This window comes from Schistocerca serialis, chromosome 11 (assembly GCF_023864345.2).
Source record: "Schistocerca serialis cubense isolate TAMUIC-IGC-003099 chromosome 11, iqSchSeri2.2, whole genome shotgun sequence".
Classification (NCBI taxonomy): domain Eukaryota; kingdom Metazoa; phylum Arthropoda; class Insecta; order Orthoptera; family Acrididae; genus Schistocerca; species Schistocerca serialis.
Genome location: NC_064648.1, coordinates 148,816,762 through 148,836,745, shown reverse-complemented (window position 1 = coordinate 148,836,745; position 19,984 = coordinate 148,816,762). Strand labels below are relative to the sequence as shown.

Here is a 19,984-nt window from a genome sequence, read left to right as displayed (position 1 = left end):
GTTGAACGCACTCGATTTGTATATGGTCGACTGCTTCAAATGGATGCCGTTTGTCGGTAGTCACCTATTCTAATTATTTCATTTTACACATCTGGTTCCGTAGGACCAAATTGAGGAGCAAATGTCCAAGGTCACGGAACGTGTCAGTACATGGAGTTACAACATAAAAGCCGGCCGGAGTGGCCGTGCGGTTCTAGGCGCTACAGTCTGGAACAGAGCCACCGCTACGGTCGCAGGTTCGAATCCTGCCTCGGGCATGGATGTGTGTGACGCCCTTAGGTTAGTTAGGTGTAAGTCGTTCTAACTTCTAGGGGACTGATGACCTTAGATGTTAAGTCCCATAGTGCTCAGAGCCATTCGAACCATTTGAAATCAGTCTGAGGTCGGTTGAATGCACTCGATTTGTGTATGGTCGACTGCTTCAAATGGATGCCGTTTGTCGGTAGTAACCTATTCTAATTACTTTATTTTACACATCTGGTTCCGTAGGACCAAACTGAGGAGCAAATGTCCAAGCTCATGGAACGTGTCAGTACATGGAGTTACAACATAAAAGCCGGCCGGAGTGGCCGTGCGGTTCTAGGCGCTACAGTCTGGTACCGAGCCACCGCTACGGTCGCAGGTTCGAATCCCGCCTCGGGCATAGATGTGTGTGACGTCCTTAGCTTAGTTAGGTTTAAGTAGTTCTAAGTTCTAGGGGACTGATGACCTTAGATGTTAAGTCCCATAGTGCTCAGAGCCATTCGAACCATTTGAAATCAGTCTGAGGTCGGTTGAATGCACTCGATTTGTGTATGGTCGTCTGCTTCAAATGGATGCCGTTTGTCGGTAGTAACCTATTCTAATTACTTTATTTTACACATCTGGTTCCGTAGGACCAAACTGAGGAGCAAATGTCCAAGGTCATGGAACGTGTCAGTACATGGAGTTACAACATAAAAGCCGGCCGGAGTGGCCGTGCGTTCTAGGAGCTACAGTCTGGAACCGAGCCACCACTACGGTCGCAGGTTCGAATCCCGCCTCGGGCATGGATGTGTGTGATGTCCTTAGGTTAGTTAGGTTTAATTAGTTCTAACTTCTAGGCGACTGATGGCGTGAGAAGTTAGGTCGCATACTGCTCAGAGCCATTTGTGCCATTTGACCAACATAAAAGTGATAAGAGATGTAATAAAATGTTTATGAACCCAGACAAAAGACAAGCCATAAGTTTATGTAAACGCAATCAGCAATATAACACAGGAATCAGATTAATTTTTCAAGGGACTCCTCGACAAAATGGAATCAGTGACCCTTGACGAAACTCTTCAGTTTCGATTTGAAAGTGCGTGCGTTACTACAAAAATTTCGGAATGCTTGTGGTAGCTTACTGCAAATAGTTGCAGCAGTATACTGCACGACTTTCTGTACAGGAGTCAAGGAAGTCAGATGCAAATGTAGATTGGATCTGTGCCTAGTATTAAGTGAGTCAAATCTGCTAAGTCTTGGGAATAAGCTGATATTGTCGACAAGAAGCGAGCATAAAGAAGGGGGGGGGGGTTTACGGGCGCTCAGAGCATAAAGAATATATATATATATATATATATATATATATATATATATATATATATATATATATATACAGGGTGTAGTCGAATTAAGTCGGGTGATGCTGAGGAAATGAGAGACTTAAAGTAGTAAAGGAGTTTTGCTATTTGGTGAGCAAAATAACTGATGATGGTCGAAGTAGAGAGGATATAAAATGTAGACTGGCAATGGCAAGGAAAGCATTTCTGAAGAAGAGAAATTTGCTAACATCGAGTATAGATTTAAGTGTCAGGAAGTCGTTCCTGAAAATATTTGTATGGAGTGTAGCCATGTACGGAAGTGAAACATGGACGATAAATAGTTTGGACAAGAAGAGAATACAAGCTTTCGAAATGTGGTGCTACAGAAGAATGCTGAAGATTAGATGGGTAGATCACATAACTAATGAGGAGGTATTCAATAGGATTGGGGAGAAGAGAAGTTTGTGGCACAACTTGACTAGAAGAAGGGATCGGTTGGTAGGACATGTTCTGAGGCATCAAGGGATCACCAGTTTAGTATTGGAGGGAAGCGTGGAGGGTAAAAATGGTAGAGGGAGACCAAGAGATGAACACACTAAGCAGATTGAGAAGGATGTAAGTTGCAGTAGGTACTGGGAGATGAAGCAGCTTGAACAGGATAGAGTAGCGTGGAGAGCTGCATCAAACCAGTCTCAGGACTGAAGACCACAACAACAACATATACAGGGTGCGTCAAAAAAATGTATATACACTGTGCACTAACATAGACAATTTATTGCCCATTCTACAAGGTTAAATATCTGTGAGAAAGTAATGTTATGTTTCTTCAACAGGTGGCAGCAGTGGCAAAGAAGTAACTGCAACATGGCGGTCGTGCGTTTGAGCTTTGAAGCGCGGAAGCAGATAATTAAGTGGTGTAACAGCTAAGTGACGACGATCCAGATGGAAGGTGAGAATTTTGTGAATGGGTTCAGGAGATGGTGAGACGTGAACCGGGATTTATGGGTAGCATAATTTGGTCGGATAAAGCCCAATTCAGACTCAATGAAACTGTCAATAGGCACAATTGTGTGTAATGGGCTGAAGATAATCCTCACAGTTGAAAAGGCTGCAAGGGGCCTTTCCGCATTGAAGGTACTGTTACTGGAGAAACGTACCTAACAATGCTTTCCGACTCCATATTCCCTGCCATTCGTGCATTATACGGTAATGATGAGTTTTGTTTCCAACAAGATGGCGCCCCGCCGCACTATCATAGGGACGTAGGAGCATACCTGGATCACAATGTGCCAGGCCAGTGGATAGGACGCAGGGGACCAATCGAGTTTCCTGCACGCTCTCCACACCTCACGCCGCCGGATTTCTTCTTATGGGGCACAGTAAAAGATGAGGTGTACAAACGTAAACCGCGTATCCTGGACACACTTTGGAATGAGATTCAGGCAGTGTGCGCAGAAATCTCATTGGACACTTTGGTACGATGTACGGAATCGGTGGTGACTCATACTCAGAAATGTATGATGCTGAAGGCCACCAGTTTGAACATTAATCACATTTGCAAAGTATATTTATTTTTCCAATTGGACTTTAAGCTTTCGATTTCCAGAAATTTAACATTGTAGAATGGGAAATAAATTTTCTATGACGCTTAAAGGTGTGTATAAATTTTTTTGACGCACCCTGTATATTGAGAGGCCAGTGTCAGAATATACAGACTAGTGAACAGGGGACGACAAGAGGGAATTGCACCATTTATTACCCGAACCACCCGTTTATGAGACAAAAATTTTAAAATGGGAAGAGTTACCCCAAAATATAATACATACGTCATAAGCGAATGGAAAAAAAGCAAAGCAGACTACTTTTCGTATCTAACTATCACTTACAAATTGTTCAAATGGCTCTAAACACTATGGAACTCAACATCTGAGGTCATCAGTCCCCTAGACTTAGAATTACTTATTCCTAACTAACCTAAGCACATCACACACATCCATGACCGAGGCAGGATTCGAACCTGCGACCGTAGCAGCAGCACGGTTCCAGACTGAAGCGCCTAGAACTTCTCGGCCACAGTTGCCGCCTTATCACTTACTTCAGATTACTTTTGGACAGTGAAAATGGCAGCATTAAGTGTTTGAACGACATCCTCGGCTTGGGCTTTCGATGAAAGCTTACTATCTATATGAGCAGCTAGAAATCTGAACTATTCAGTTTCACTAATCATACGCCCATTCCATGAAATTAAACATCAGTTTTAATTGAATTGTGTGTTATACTCTCTAAAAACTGAGTCATACTGTGATTTAGCGTTAGTTTATTTTCTACAAGCCACGAACTTACGTCGTGCACTGCAGTATTTGAAACAGTGCCAGCGTTGCACACAACATCCTTTACTACCAAGAAACATTTTAGAATTATCTGCAATACTAGAGGGCATATCTTTTACATAAAACAAGGAACACGAGTGGCCCCAACACTGACCCCTGGGGCACCCCCACTTAACTGTAACCCACTATATCCCGCATCACAGCCTTTCTCAACACTGTAAATAATGACCTTTTGCTGTCTGTTGCTAAAGTAAGAGGTAAACCAATTGTGAGTCACTCACAGTTTTCCACAATAGTCCAACTTCTGGAGCAAAATTTTGTGATCAACAAAATCAAACGCCTTAGTTAAATAAAAAAATGCCTAGTGTTCGAAACCTTTTGTTTAATCCATCTAGTACCTCACAGAGAAAAGAGATTATAGCATTTTCAGTTGTTAAACTACTCTTAAAACCGTTCATTTCATAGCAAATAATGTGAAATGAAATGATCATTTATCCTTAATGTATAGATTTTTCAATAACTTTAGCAAGTACCGATGGCATAGAAATGGGTCTAAAATTATCTATATAATCCATTTCTCCATTTTTGTAAAGTAACTTTACTACTGACTACTTAAATCGTTCAGGAAACTGGTCTTTCTTACAAGAAAAATTACACATATGGCTAAGCACAGGGCTAACAGTTGTGGCACAATACTTTAATATTATGCTACGTACCCCATCATATTCATGAGAGTCTATAGTCTTCAGTGATTTAATTATTGATTCAATCTCCCTGTTGTCACTATCACAGAGTAGTATCTCAGTCATCAGTCATGACAAGGCATTTTCCAACGTGTTATATGATTCCCTGTAGAAACTAAGTTTTTATTTAATTCACTGACAATGCTCAGAAAATGATTGTTAAATACTGTTTGTACGTCTGATTTATCGGTAACAGAAATATTTTTACTATGGACTGACTATATCGTCGATCTTGTGCTGCTGACCAGACACTTCCTTCACAACAAAACCACATGGTTTTAATTTTATCCTGCCAATTATTTATTGTATTTGCATCCCACATCCTCTCTGCTTTCATAATAACATTTTAGGCACTTTACAATACTGTTCGTAATGGGCTACTGTACCTCGATCGTGACTACTTCTAACATTTTGAAATAATTCCCACTTTGTTCTACATGATATCCTTATCCCACAAGTCAGCCACCCAGGCTGCCTTTTACTGCGAGTACCCTGTTTAGGACATTCTAATGGAAAGAAACTCTCAAAGAGCATGAGAAATTTTTAAGGAAAGCATTATATTCATCATCTATGTTATCAGCACTATAAACAACCAGCAACTCTTGTTCCTTAACGAGGTTTAAAAAACTCTCTATTGCCTTTGGATCAGCTTTCCTACGTACTTTGTAATTATGTACAACATTTGTTTGAGTACAAAATCCTATTAGTGTTAAAATTTGTGTATCATGGTCTAAAAGGCAATTCACCCTTTTACTAACAAAATGCCCATCTAATAATGAAGAATGAATAAAAATATTGTCTATGGCTATGCTACTGTTTCGCTGCACCCTGGTTGGAGAAAACAGTCTGCATCAGGTTGTATGAATTTAGGAGATCTTCCAAAATCCTTTTTCTTGCACAGTCACATACAAAATTAGTACTGAAGTCACCACATGGAAGTAATTTTTGTTACTTCCTATAAAGTGAACCAAGAACTCTTGTTAACTCGGGCAGAAATGCTCTGAAGTTAGGGGACCTATAAATAACAACAATTAGAAGTTTAGTTTCACTAAATTCAACTGCCCCTGCACAACATACATATACCTGTTCAGTGCTGTGCCATTACATGTCCATGGACTCAAGTGGAATACTGTTTTTTATGTTCACTCCGGAAAGAATTCCTTGAATAACAGCCAATTAATCCGTATTCTGGTAAAGGAAGCCTCTGAATCGTCAAATTATTTAAGTGGTGCTCTGATGTACCAATAATGACTTATATTTTGACGAAATATGGTAATTCCTTCACTACTTGGATATCTGGCCTCCTCTGAAGTTAATTCCTTTGTTGGAGGGACTTCCTTGAAGCAGGGATACCTATCAGCTGACTTCAATCTAAAAAAGGCGCAGCTCTAACACCAGCTACTACAGTAATTTTCCCATGAGTGATCCCACCACCGCCCACTGCACTCTCACCTATAAGCTTCGCCAGCCTCCCGTTGCCATACCTGTTGAGGTGCAGGCCATGCCTAGTGAAACCTGCCTGATGGACTCAACTGGCACCACTGGAACCACTGCAATGTGACCCATGTCCTCTGCCATCAGTGCCTTCTCCAATCCCATGTTAACACGCTTAACAGCAGTATTAAGATGAGGCCGATCATGACGCTGAAACGGCTGCACGAAGTGCACATTTGTGCCATTAATTTGACTAGTTATCTTTACCAGATCACCACCTACATCATACTCCCCGCCCATAACAAGACTATTACCAACCCCACCCTCAATCACTACCTGATTCTCTTTCGTAAAATTCCTACATAATTCCCTTATGTTAACAATCACCTGAGCCAACACGGCACTAGGCTTCACAATGCTGGGACCCGCTACTCACTCCCCAACACTTGCTGCAACTGCTGGCCCACACCTCTGGCATGTGATCTACCTAGCAGCAGAACCTTCTTCTTTCTGTTACACTTTGCAACTGACTTAAGCTCCCTAACTGCTGAGAACTGCTGCACGTTTGCTAGATCTACAGCTACAAGGGGCTCCACTACACTCTGCTAGTTGGTCAAATCTACTGGTTATACGCAAAGTACAACTGTCTGAATATAGTCTCCTCCTAGCTGCAGTTTTTCCAACTGCCAGTTCCATTCCCGAATGTCATTCACCCTCCTTATCATATGTAGTTCCTCCTTTGCATTTTGAAACTGCACCTGAAGAGCTCAGATCTTACGCTCCTGCCCCTCTGTCAACTTTATTTCTGCTACAAATTCTGCATTTCCCGGAGAGAATCTCGCTAGACTGCCCACTGGTTTCCCCACTGCATTCCCCCCAATGAAAATACTTTGAACAAATCTCATACCATAACCCACTATTCACGAACCTACGGTAAAGCCCAAACTTCTCCCTCATGGTAAAATGTAAAGTTACTGAAGAAATTGAACATCTACATTACCTAAGTTCAGTTACTACAGTAGAACTATTTAAATAACTAACAACAGTGATCTCGAGTTTCATTCTGTACTAAGAAAGCAACTACTTCATTAATGTGACTAAACTACAACCAATACGAATATCATAAAAACTTCACACAATTTATTATCTAGAACTAAAAATTCAAGCGACCACTGGAACACCCAACGAAATTAAATACAGTAAAAGGGAGTTTCGCTGAAATATTTCACTATAAGCGATAAGAAACATCAGTTGTAAACTACAGTACTAAATTTAATAAATGACTACAACGCACAAACAACTCTATAAACACAGTGGACAAAAATTCCAAATGTTTATTGAACCGTTATTTCACCGGAAACAGGACGAGACACTGTTGGAAACTAATAAATTTAATAACCGAACAACAGTACATAAACAACTTTGTAAGTACCTAGCTTTAGAACCGCCACAGCTGCAACTGCACGCCGCGAAATGCACAATGCTGAGACTTCGATGAACGACGTAAGCACACTCTTAAATAACAGGCCATTCGATTCAATAATACAAAAATAAAGACTCAGATGAATGAAAGTCAACTAATAAGTTACTTTTACAGCAATATTAATACTACGAGGGCAGTTCAATAAGTAATGCAACACATTTTTTTCTGAAACAGGGGTTGTTTTATTCAGCATTGAAATACACCAGTTTATTCCCCAACCTTTTAGCTACACAACACTATTTTTCAACGTAATCTACATTCAATGCTACGGCCTTACGCCACCTTGAAATGAGGGCCTGTATGCCTGAACGGTACCATTCCACTGGTCGATGCCAACGCCGTACTGCATCAATAACTTCTTCATCATCCGCGTAGTGCCTCCCACGGATTGCGTCCTTCATTGGGCCAAACATATGGAAATCCGACGGTGCGAGATCGGGGCTGTAGGGTACATGAGGAAGAACAGTCCACTGAAGTTTTGTGAGCTCCTCTCGGGTGCGAAGACTTGTGTGAGGTCTTGCGTTGTCATGAAGAAGGAGAAGTTCGTTCAGATTTTTGTGCCTATGAACACGCTGAAGTCGTTTCTTCAATTTCTGAAGAGTAGCACAATACACTTCAGAGTTGATCGTTTGACCATGGGGAAGGACATCGAACAGAATAACCCCTTCAGCGTCCCAGAAGACTGTAACCATGACTCTACCGGCTGAGGGTATGGCTTTAAACTTTTTCTTGTTAGGGGAGTGGGTGTGGCCCCACTCCATTGATTGCCGTTTTGTTTCAGGTTCGAAGTGATGAACCCATGTTTCATCGCCTGTAACAATCTTTGACAAGAAATTGTCACCCTCAGCCACATGACGAGCAAGCAGTTCCGCACAGATGGTTCTCCTTTGCTCTTTATGGTGTTCGGTTAGACAACGAGGGACCCAGCGGGAACAAACCTTTGAATATCCCAACTGGTGAACAATTGTGACAGCACTACCAACAGAGATGTCAAGTTGAGCACTGAGTTGTTTGATGGTGATCCGTCGATCATCTCGAACGAGTGTGTTCGTACGCTCCGCCATTGCAGGAGTCACAGCTGTGCACGGCCTGCCCGCACGCGGGAGATCAGACAGTCTTGCTTGACCTTGCGGCGATGATGACACACGCTTTGCCCAACGACTCACCGTGCTTTTGTCCACTGCCAGATCACCGTAGACATTCTGCAAGCGCCTATGAATATCTGAGATGCCCTGGTTTTCCGCCAAAAGAAACTCGATCACTGCCCGTTGTTTGCAACGCACATCCGTTACAGACGCCATTTTAACAGCTCCGTACAGCGCTGCCACCTGTCGGAAGTCAATGAAACTATACGAGACGAAGCGGGAATGTTTGAAAATATTCCACAAGAAATTTCCGGTTTTTTCAACCAAAATTGGCTGAGAAAAAAAAAGTGTTGCATTACTTATTGAACTGCCCTCGTAATAACCCTTTAAATGTGTATTGAAGTCTAAAACTTCATAAAATATTGGCGAGCGATTTGAGCAGTCCTGCGCATGTGGCGTCACAGCAAATAAATTTTCATGTTGTCGAAGCTGGTTCTGGTGTAATACAACAGACACTTTCGGTTACAACACAAAATTGATTGACAACATGAGTATCTTTTCATTCCGATCATTCAAATGGTTCAAATGGATCTGAGTACTATGGGACTCAACAACTGAGGTCATCAGTCCCCTAGAACTTAGAACTACTTAAACCTAACTAACCTACGGACATCACACACATCCATGCCCGAGGCGGGATTCGAACCTGTGAGCGCAGCGGTCGCGCGGTTCCAGACTGAAGCGCCTAGCACCGCTCGGTCACTCCGGTCGGCTCCGATTACTCACCTTGCATTTCAGGGACGATGAGTGCACGTGGTACAAGTGACATTTCACAGGAAAGTGATCTAAATGCGTATCTGGAAAATTAATGTGTTGATCTCTTCTTAGAAAAAGAAGTACAATCGATTTCGTGCATAGCGACGCATTCTGTCTTGATAAAGTTTAAGCTCTAAGCCAATGTTAGAACACAGCTAGTATACGTCAAATGACGGAGAGAAGGAGAATTAGTCTTTACTGAAGTTTCAGGTTTGTATTTTTTCTTTTTTTTCTTGCTTGAAAGTACAGCAACAGCGTGATGTGTATGCTTTTGCGACTACTTGTAGTAATATTTAATGCATGTTTAAATAGGCTATTTTTTTGAAATACCGCTTGTACATCTTGAGGCAATGGCTGGATGTTGACACAATAAATCATAAGGTCCTTGAACCTTGCCATATGCATATGGGAGGTGATAAAGTTTTTGGTCGCTGCGAAAAGGTAAATAAGCGCTTTGTCGTCCAAGACAGGATAGAAGAAGAGAAGCAGCTTAGCGAAACGTTTTGCATGGTGAAAATTAAAACATAAAACTTTCTTTCAATGAAACCCATGCAAGCCACACCAAAGGATAAAGTTGCTAGAAACAAAGAAGAAAACAATACAAAAAGGAGGAATATCAGGTGCATCTGAATCAGCAAATGAAATACTAACCGTGCAGTTCGAATATTCACTAAACTGTTATCTTGAGTTCATGTAAGAGGATTCTTGGTGGATCGATATTGATCACCCATCAACATCTCTTCTGCAGCATTTGCATAAGACGGGTTTGAAATGAAATGTGGGAAATGGAGAAGTCCTAAGAAGCTGGAGAACTACATCTCCCCACTTTATCACGAGTTTTATAACTATATATCCCATTCTCAGAGAGTAGTTACTGTGGGTGTAAAAAGAGGAAGTGGGGAAAGTAGAGGACATGGTAGAGAGGGGCAAGAGATGACTTAAAATTGCACAACAGAATGGTACAGCGTCATGAGTGTTGCCCAGAAAGGGCGTTGTTTAAGAGATACCACAGGAGGAAATACTTATGATTCTATACGTACTGACTGTGATTTGCACTGAGGTGACAAAAGTCATGAAATACCTCATAATATCGTGTTCAACCTCCTTTTGTTCAGCATAGTGAAGCAACTTGACACAGCATGGGCCCAACAAGTGGTTGAAAGTCTCTTCCAGAAATATTGAGCCTTGCTGTCTCTTCAGCCATCCATACTTTCGAAAGTGTTCCCACTGCAGGATTTTGCGCACGAACTGACTTCTCAATTATGTACCATAAATGTTCGGGTGATCTGGGTGGCCAAAGCATACACACGAACTCCCCAGAATGTTCTTCAAACCAACGATGAACAACTGTGGCTTTTGGCATCGTTGTTTGGGAACACGAATTCTATGATTGCATATGGTCTCCGAGTAGCTGAAGATAACCATTTCCAGTCAATGATCGATTCTCTTGGCCCAGAGAACCTAGTCCATTACATGTAAACACAGCCCACACCATCATGGAGCCACCACTGGCTTGCACAGTGTTTTGTTGACAGCTTGGGTCCATGGCTTCGTGAGGTCTGGTTCACACTCAAACCCGACTATCAGCTCTTGCCAAGTAAAACAGGGACTCATCTGACCAGGCCATGGCTTTCCAGTCCTCTAGGGTCCTACCGAAGTGGTCACGAGCCCGGGTGAGATGCTGTTCGCAAAGCCACTCACGTGAGTCGTCTGCTGCCATAGCCCGTTAATGCCAAATTGCGCCGCATTGTCCCAGCGGATTCGTTCGTTGTATGTCCCACATTAATTTCTGTGGTTACTTCAAGCAGTATTGCTTGTCTGTTAGCACTGACAACTGTATGCAAATGCCGCTGCTCTTGGTTGTTAAGTGAAGGCTGTCAATCACTGCATTGTCCATAGTGAGAGGTGAGGTCTTCTCGGCACACTCTTGACACTGTGGATCTCGAAATATTGAATTCCGTAACCTTTTCTGAAATGGAATGCCCCATGCGTCTACCTCCAACTACCACTCTGCATTCAACGTCTGTTAATTCCCGTTTTGCGGCCATAATTACGTCGGATGGCTTCTTACATGGATCACCTGAGCACAAATGATGCACTGCCCTTTTATACCTTTGCGCTTGACACTACCGCTACATGTACATGTTCATGTCACCATCCTATGAATTTTGTCACCTCAATTTATAGAAAGTGATTATGAATAATCGCTCATATGCGTCGGATCTACACCAATTTTCGTTTTCATATTCCAATTTTTTTGTATTTACTTATTTTTCCAGCTTATTATATTAATTTCTGTTTATTTAACCACATATCCTTGTTTTTGAATAATCATGTAATTTACTATGTACATCAGTGTGTTGTAACAAAACATCTTCAAAACATAGCACAGTAAGTACAATGTTTTGTCACTTGTACCTGTTTTAAGACTAAGAAGTAGAGGTATTTTTAATATACTACAAAAAATAGCGCACGGGCACTACATTCTCTGACAGTATCTATTACTATATGTGAACTGACTTCAGGAAAAAACATCTGATGTTTCGATGGTACCTCACATTATTTATAAACAGCCATTTACCTTCGGCAGTCACTTACTCCGTTTGCTTCAGGAAGCATTTTTACCACTCATACTCGCTGTTCCCCGTTTAGTCTCTCAGTTCTTAGCGCGTAATTTAAGTTTACACGTTTGGTTTCCATCTTAGATTTAGGTGTTCCGTGATTCCCCTAAATCGCTCCAGGCAAATGCCGGGATGGTTCCTTTGAAAGGGGACGGCCGACTTCCTTCCCCGTCCTTCCCTAATCCGATGAGACCGATGACCTCACTGTCTGGTCTCCTTCCCCAAAACAACCCAACAACCCCATCCATTTTAGAAATTGTGACTAACACACATTCCAGACATATTGTCGATGGAACAGCCGACAATGCGACACTGAAAAAGCATATCGCGTAGTCTACAGTCACCATTTTTTTTATTTTGCCGACTGGCTACTAGTTTCGGTACACAGTACCATCGTCAGGACATCATCTGCCATGCACTTATCACACTGGCTTTGTCAAATACTCATTTTTGACACATTTACTTGGGAAGCCAGTGTGACGAGTGCATGGCAGGGGATATCCTGACGATGGTACTGTGTACCGAAACTAGTAGCCAGTCGGCAAAATAAAAAAATTACAGCTAACATTTGCTGAAAGACAAAATCACCTCTTATTTGTAGTGTCGTAAGACACTTCGTGGGCCATCGCTTCCATCAACTGTTCTCTCACACACAGTCTGGTGAAGCTAGCACCCGACTTTCGACAAACATATACATTATGTTTAGAGTTCTTGACAGATATGATACAGTTTTTGAGTTACCTGCGCAAAATTTAACAAGTTCTGCAGAATTTCGCAATTATTTGGGAAAATTTTAACTTTGTGAAAAAATTATTTGCCAGTTTTGAAAAAAAAATGGTGGTCACAGCTTTAAATAGTTCCCAAGATTTCTGCAAAAAACCCTAATCACATTTCTTTGTGATGATAATTGTTTACGGGAAAATTGTAGTAATGAGGCTCCTCTCTATGTAAAAAAAAAATAATTAATTTCTATAACAGTTTCGTTTACAGTTCTGGACAGCAGTCCAAGAGTTCTGCCGAAAATTGTCAGTTAGATACTTACTCAAACTTGAAAACTTTCTCCTCAGATAACATAACAGTCAACCCGCCATTGGTTAGACATCTGTGTAAGATTACGTAGAGTTTCGTCCCCTAATTTCACTTAACATTTTAAGGTAAAACTGTGACATGGATAGATTCTGCAGCGTCTTCAGTGATCGTGCTAACATACATTCAATTTGCGCTGCGAAGTACTCTATAATCTGAAGTAATATGGAGATCCTGTGGTAATTTACAGGAGGCAACAAAAATTTGTTTCTCGTGAGGAACACGAGCGGCAGAATATTTATTAAATAGAAGAATATCATGGAATTCTGTTAAAAGAAAACACGATCAATTGGATGAAATGTCTCTTTGAAGCCTATTAGTAAAGAAGTAGGCAACAATCAGCAAAAAAAAGTTAACTGCGAAGGATGTGAGGGATACACGTTACGATACTGCTTACAGTCTTTTGAACAGTATGGTCATTCTTGTTAAGTATTCATAACTGTGATCGTAATTCGAAATTGTGCAGACTTATTCAAATTTTGTACAAAGAACTCTAGGACTATATATCTATATATATCTATCTCTATATCTATATACCTATCAAGAATTTCGAAAAAAAATAATTTATTTCTCGAAATTCGGGGGCCATCTTTACACAAGTACGAAAGCCTTATGCGAAAGTATAGCTCAACTTTTCTATTTTGTACTTTCGTTTAAAAAACAAACTCTTTCGAAGGAGCTGATGTATCTCTGCCGAAGCTCGAGGTCAATATGCTGCGACTGAGGTACGTAGTTCCACCTAATTTGCGATGTTTCTGTTAACATTGGCTAAAATGCATATTTTGTCTTTACAAGATCCGATTTACGATTTGTATCCCTCTAACCAAACAAATTTTAGGCACATATAAAAAACATTAAGCCAAACTGGGTTCAGTTTTTAATTTTGCTTTTTATAGCCATCTTTGTTATTGCAAATTTTATCCCTTTCGACCTCTTATCAACAAATTTCGATCAAATCGGCAACAACACGATTTGCCTGTGAACAGAAGATGCTTGTTTTCATTTTTATAGACTGTATCTGCCATAAACTTGATTTTCGAAATAATTTGAAATTACATGATGCACTGTCATTCTGAATAATGATATGCCAGCGAAATTGATGGCAGCCATATGGTAGCGTTTCAGATATTATGCATATAGTATATTGCGGCAGTTGGCCGCGACAGTAAAACAAGCGAGAACGTACACTGTCCGCAGGTAGCTGAGTGCTGTGGGGGCATTAGCCCCGCCTCCCCCTTGAAGGGCTGCCAACCTTTGTCCTCATTCTGACCCACCACGAGATCAGAAGTGACAAATGGTCATAGGAATCCCTGATTCCTTTTGTTGTGGTGAGACTCGCAATCGAATTCCCTTATGCACCGGGATTAGTCTCCCCACTCATTTCAAAACAAGAAAAAGAAAAAAGGCAATCTACAACATAAAGCAAATTGGAGTACACAAAGCATTTGGTACTAGTTAAGGCAAATTTTTTGCTACAGTTGGCAGAGGTAGTTCAACCCGACTTCTAAAGGTATCTTACGCATTCATAGTTCAAAACACTCTCCACCTAAAACTGGTAAGATATAGTGTCAGTATAATATATGTATTTGTTTGTGCAGGAAATTAAAAGTAAAAACAACATTCCAACAAGTTTTTAATTTCTTATTTAAACCTTAGTATATCTTCTGACATGCAATGAAGGATGTAAATGTGTGTGTGCGTGTGTGTGTGTCCAGGGGAATTACATATTTGGGTAGACGTATACTAACGGTGGCTCTATTTGTGTATATAGAGAGTTCTTCCATAGTGAGAGTTGAGGATCTAGATCATTTTTGCGAGATATCGACATTAATACTGGCAAGATATCGTTACTGGGAATGTTTTAAGTTTGAAGACAGATAACAAATTTCAAAAGAAACTTTTTTGTGTGACATAATTAAAAATTAACAGTTTTATGATTTTTCTCCTTTCCTTGCTCTGTGGAGCCTTGGTTCTTCCCAAATTCAATGATTTTACGTCAACGGGATGTATCCTATAGGCTTCAATGAGTGAGTTTGCGAATATCAAAATATGTCACGTAAATGACACTGTCTTTTCATGGCATTGACTTAGAAGCGTAACTTCTTACAGCTCCAAGAGGCGGTAGACCGTAGTACACGATAGAAATTTCAGCTTTAATTACAAATTCTCAATTTTCGGATTTTTTCCTTTGGTGTTACTGTGAAATCTTGCTTATTGCCCGAATTCATAATTCTAGGCCAAGGGGTAGTACGTTACATGTTTTTATGAGTCAGTTTGTGAGTGTCAAAATATGTGACATAAACGGCGGTATATCTTTTGCTTGTTTTGTGTTAGAGGCTAGCATTTGTCACAATGCTAAGGGACTATGTACCTTAATATGTGACATACACTACTGGCCATTAAAATTGCTACACCACGAAGATGAAGTGCTACAGATGTGAAAGTTAACCGAAAGGAAGAAGATGCTGTGATATGCAAATGACTAGCTTTTCAGAGCATTCACACGAGGTTGGCGCCGGTGGCGACACCTCCTGCGTGCTGACATGAGGAAAGTTTCCAACCGTTTCTCATACACAAACAGCAGTTGACCGGGGTTGCGTGGTGAAACGTGGTTGTGATGCCTCGTGTAAGGAGGAAAAATGCCTACCATCACGTTTCCGACTTTGATAAAGGTCAGATTTTAGTCTATCGCGATTGCAGTTTATCGTATGGCGACATTGCTGTACGCGTTGGTCGAGATCCAATGACTGTTAGCAGAATATGGAATCGGTGGGTCCAGGAGGGTAAACGGAACGCAGTGCTGGATCCCAACGGCCTCGTATCACTAGCAGTCGAGATGACAGGCATCTTATCCGCATGGCTGCAATGGATCGTGTAGCCACGTCTCGATCCCTCAGTCAACAGATGGGGACGTTTGCAAGACAACAACCATCTGCATGAACAGTTCGATGACGTTTGCAGCAACACGGACTATCACCTCGGAGACCGTGGCTGCAGTTACAGCGTCACAATGGTCGCATCTGTGTTTGGCGACATCGCGGTGAACGCACATTGGAAGCGTGTATTCGTGATCGCCATACTGGCGTATCACTCGGCGTGATGGTATGTGGTGCCATTGGTTACACGTCTCGGTCACCTCTCGTTCGCATTGACAGCACTTTGAATAGTGCACGTTACATTTCAGTCGTGTTACGACCCGTGGTTCTGCCCTTCATTCGATCCCTGCGAATCCCTACATTTCAGCAGGATAATGCACGACCGCTTGTTGCAGGTCCTGTACGGGCGTTTCTGGATACAGAATATGTTCGACTGCTGTCCTGGCCAGCACATTCTGCAGACCCTTCACCAATTGAAAACGTCTTGTCAATGGTGGCCGAGCATCTGGCTGGTCACAATACGCCAGTCACTACTCTTGATGAAATGTGGTATCGTGTTGGAGCTGCATGGGCAGCTGTACCTGTACACGCCATCCAAGCTCTGTTTGACCCAATGCCCAGGCGTATCAAGGCCGTTATTACTGCCAGAGGTGGTTGTTCTGGGTACTGATTTCTCAGGATCTATGCACCCAAATTACGTGAAAATGTAATCACATGTCAGTTCTAGTATGCTTGTCGAATGTATACCCTTTTATCATCTGCATTTCGTCTTCGTGTAGCAATTTTAATGGCCAGCAGTGTAAATTTCTTCCTGATACGCCTACCCGTTCCTGAGAAAAACAGATGGATGGAGAGTTGGTTAGTAAATAACAAAAAAAAAAATTTTTTTTCACACCATATAATTTCAACTTGATAGGCCTACCCATTCCTGAGAAAAATGGTTCTTAACAGTCAAACAGAGGGACAGACAGAGAGACAGGTGGGCAGCAAAGCGATCCTATAAGCGATCCGTTTTTACCAAATGAGGCACAGAACCATAAAAATGGATGATTGCGCGTAACTGGAGAGTGCCGTTAAAATCTAAACGCAAAGGTAATAAGAAACGTCAAGAAATGATGCATGGATTAACGCTTTGCAGTGATAACAAAAGCTAATTAAAATTTTAACCATACAACTGGTCTGGCCGTTTCAGACGTTTCATCCGCGGTTGTATAATTTTTACTGCGACGTAGACCCACCTTGTTTGGGAACACCTGCCGTCGCCATGACAACCAGCAGGGCTGCCAACAGTGGACGCAGCGCGCTCTGAGCCATCGTCGTCGCCGCAGATGGCGTTGGCCCACTGCGATCCCCAGCCGCCACGTCTCCTTATATACCGCCGCCACCGCCTCCTGTGTGTTGCGCAGCGGACCGCCGTCTGCGTCGTTGTTTAGGCCGGTATTACACTATCAAATTTCTTTGTCAAAGATTTGATCAAAGATGTGATCAAATATTCCGTCAAATATATTTGACAAAGATCTTTGACGTAGCGCTAGAAGGGGTATTACACAGTCACCATATTTTTCGTCAAAGTTGAAGATGGTTGACAACAACAACTTGTTATTAATCGCAGCAGTTGCGTGTACCACAGTTGCACTGTGTGCACAGTGGAGGAGAAGCAGGGGGGAATAAAAGGAAACATACCTGGGTGAAGCTGTGGGTTTTACGACGACACAATAAGGGCATTCAACAAAACTTGTTACGTGAGCTTATAGTGGAGGACGTCAAGTCGTACATCAATTACTTAAGAATGGATGTACATACATTTCTGTATGTGTTCAATGAAGTGTATCCTCATATCACAAAGCACAATACTCACTTAAGAACTGCTACATCTGCAGAAGACAGGCTCACTGTAACACTCCGATTCCTTGCTACAGGAGAGGGTTGGGTTAGGTTAGGTTAGGTCAGGTCAGGTCGGGTCTCCAATCTTCTTAATCTGTTTTTGTATTCTGCGTGCCTCACGTTGTAAAGCGCCTCATCAGCTTCATACAACTCTAGTAATTTTGTAATTGTCGGCACACACCAATTGTATTTACTGGCAATGTTTATAAAAACACTACAGACGACAGAATGCTGCAGCAATGCTAGCGCTCCGTGTGGTAACATGTCACACTGCAGTGAACAGAAGACAAGCGACATCTTTGATCAAATCTACAGCGAGGCCCTAGATTTGATCAAATATTGGACGACATTTGACAAAGTTCCCTATTACACCATCAAATATCTTTGACAAAGATATTGGACAAAGATAGTTGACAAAGAAATTTGATAGTGTAATACCGGCCTTAGTCACAAACTCAGAGCTGCTATGTGTATTGAGTTTCCGTACTTCCTGTTCCTCGAAAATATAGAATTTCAAGGACCCTCTAATTATCTAATCAGTAACATACTGACATGACAAAAATCATGCGATAGCGATCTGCACATACATAGCTGTCATTTTCACTGACGTGACTCATCTGGAAAGGCTTCAGACGTGATTATGGCCGCACGACGGAAATTAACAGACTCTGAACTCAGAATGGTAGTTGCAGCTTGGGACATTCCATTCCGGAAATAGTTAGGGAATTCAGTATTCCGAGATTCATAGTCACAAGAGTGTGCCGAGGATGCCAAATTTCAGGCATTACCTCTCTCCACGGACTACACAGTGGCCGAAGGCCTTCACTTAACGGCCGAGAACACAACGTTTTCGTAGAGTCGTCGCTGGCCGCGGCTACCGAGCAGGTGTAGGCGCTTCAGTCTGGAACAGCGCGACTGCTACGGTGGCAGGTTCGAATCCTGCCTCGGGCATGGGTGTGTGTGGTGTCCTTAGGTTAGCTGGGTTTAAGTAGTTCTAAGTTCTAAGGGACTGATGACCTCCGATGTTAAGTCCCATAGTGCTCAGAGCCATTTGTAGAGTCGTCAGTGCTAACAGACAAGCAATACTGCGTCAAATAACCGTATAAATCCATGTGGGACGTACGAGCGATGTATCCACTAGGAGAGTGCGGCGAAATTTGGTGTTAATGGGCTATGGCAGAAGACGACCGAAGGGAGTGCTTTTGCCAAGAGCACATCATCACCTGTAGCCCGTGTGCTGAGCTTAGTACCATTTGGACCCTAGATGACTGGACAACCCTGGCCTGTCAGATGAGTCCTGATTTCAGTTGGTAAGAGTTGATGGTAGGGTTCTAGTGTGGTGCACACCCCACGAAGGGACGGACTCAAGTTGTCAACAAGGCACTGCCCAAGCTGGCGGTGGCCCCATAGTGGTGTGGAGTGGATTTATAAGGAAAGGGATGGATCCTGGTTATGTTTAGCTACTTGTAGACCATTTTCAGGCATTCGTGGACTTCTTATTCACAAACAACGATGGAAAGTTTATGGATGACAATGTGCCATGTCACCAGGCCACACTTCTTCGTGACTGGTTTGAAGAACATTCTGGACAACTCCAGCGAATGATTCGGCCAGCCAGATCGCCCAACATGAGTCCCATCGATAATTTATGGTACGTAATCGAGATGTCGATTCGTGCACAGAATCCTACTGCGGCAAAACCACTGCCATTGTGGACGGCTGTAGAGGCAGAGTGGCCCAGTATTTCTGCAGGGGACTTTCAACAGCTTGTTGAGTCCACACTACTTCGAGTTGCTGTACTAAACCAGCATAAGGAGGCCCAACACGATATCAGGGGATATCCTGTGGCTTTTGTCACCTCTCTGTATACCTCTATGAGCTACAAATACGTCTATCCATGTCCGCGGCTCGTGGTCTTGCGGTAGCGTTCTCGATTCCCGGCGGGATCGGGGATTTTCTCTGCCTCGAGATGACTGGCTGTCGTGTGTCTTTCATCATCATTTCATCCTCATTCACTCGCAAGTCGCTGTACTGGCGTCAAAGAACTTGTGGAGTGGCGGCCGAACCACCCTGCGAGGGGTC

General features: G+C 42.3%; 1 protein-coding gene across 1 annotated transcript in view; it reads right to left on the bottom strand.

Annotated features, from left to right (window-relative positions):
• LOC126426560 (collagenase-like) overlaps window positions 1-17,332 on the bottom strand; it is a 137,831-nt gene extending 120,499 nt beyond the window's left edge. Inside the window, exon 1 of the mRNA XM_050088459.1 lies at window positions 17,257-17,332. Within this exon, the coding sequence (XP_049944416.1) occupies window positions 17,257-17,332 (76 nt within the window). The remainder of the gene's footprint in view (window positions 1-17,256) is intronic.
• Window positions 17,333-19,984: the final 2,652 nt, after the last annotated feature.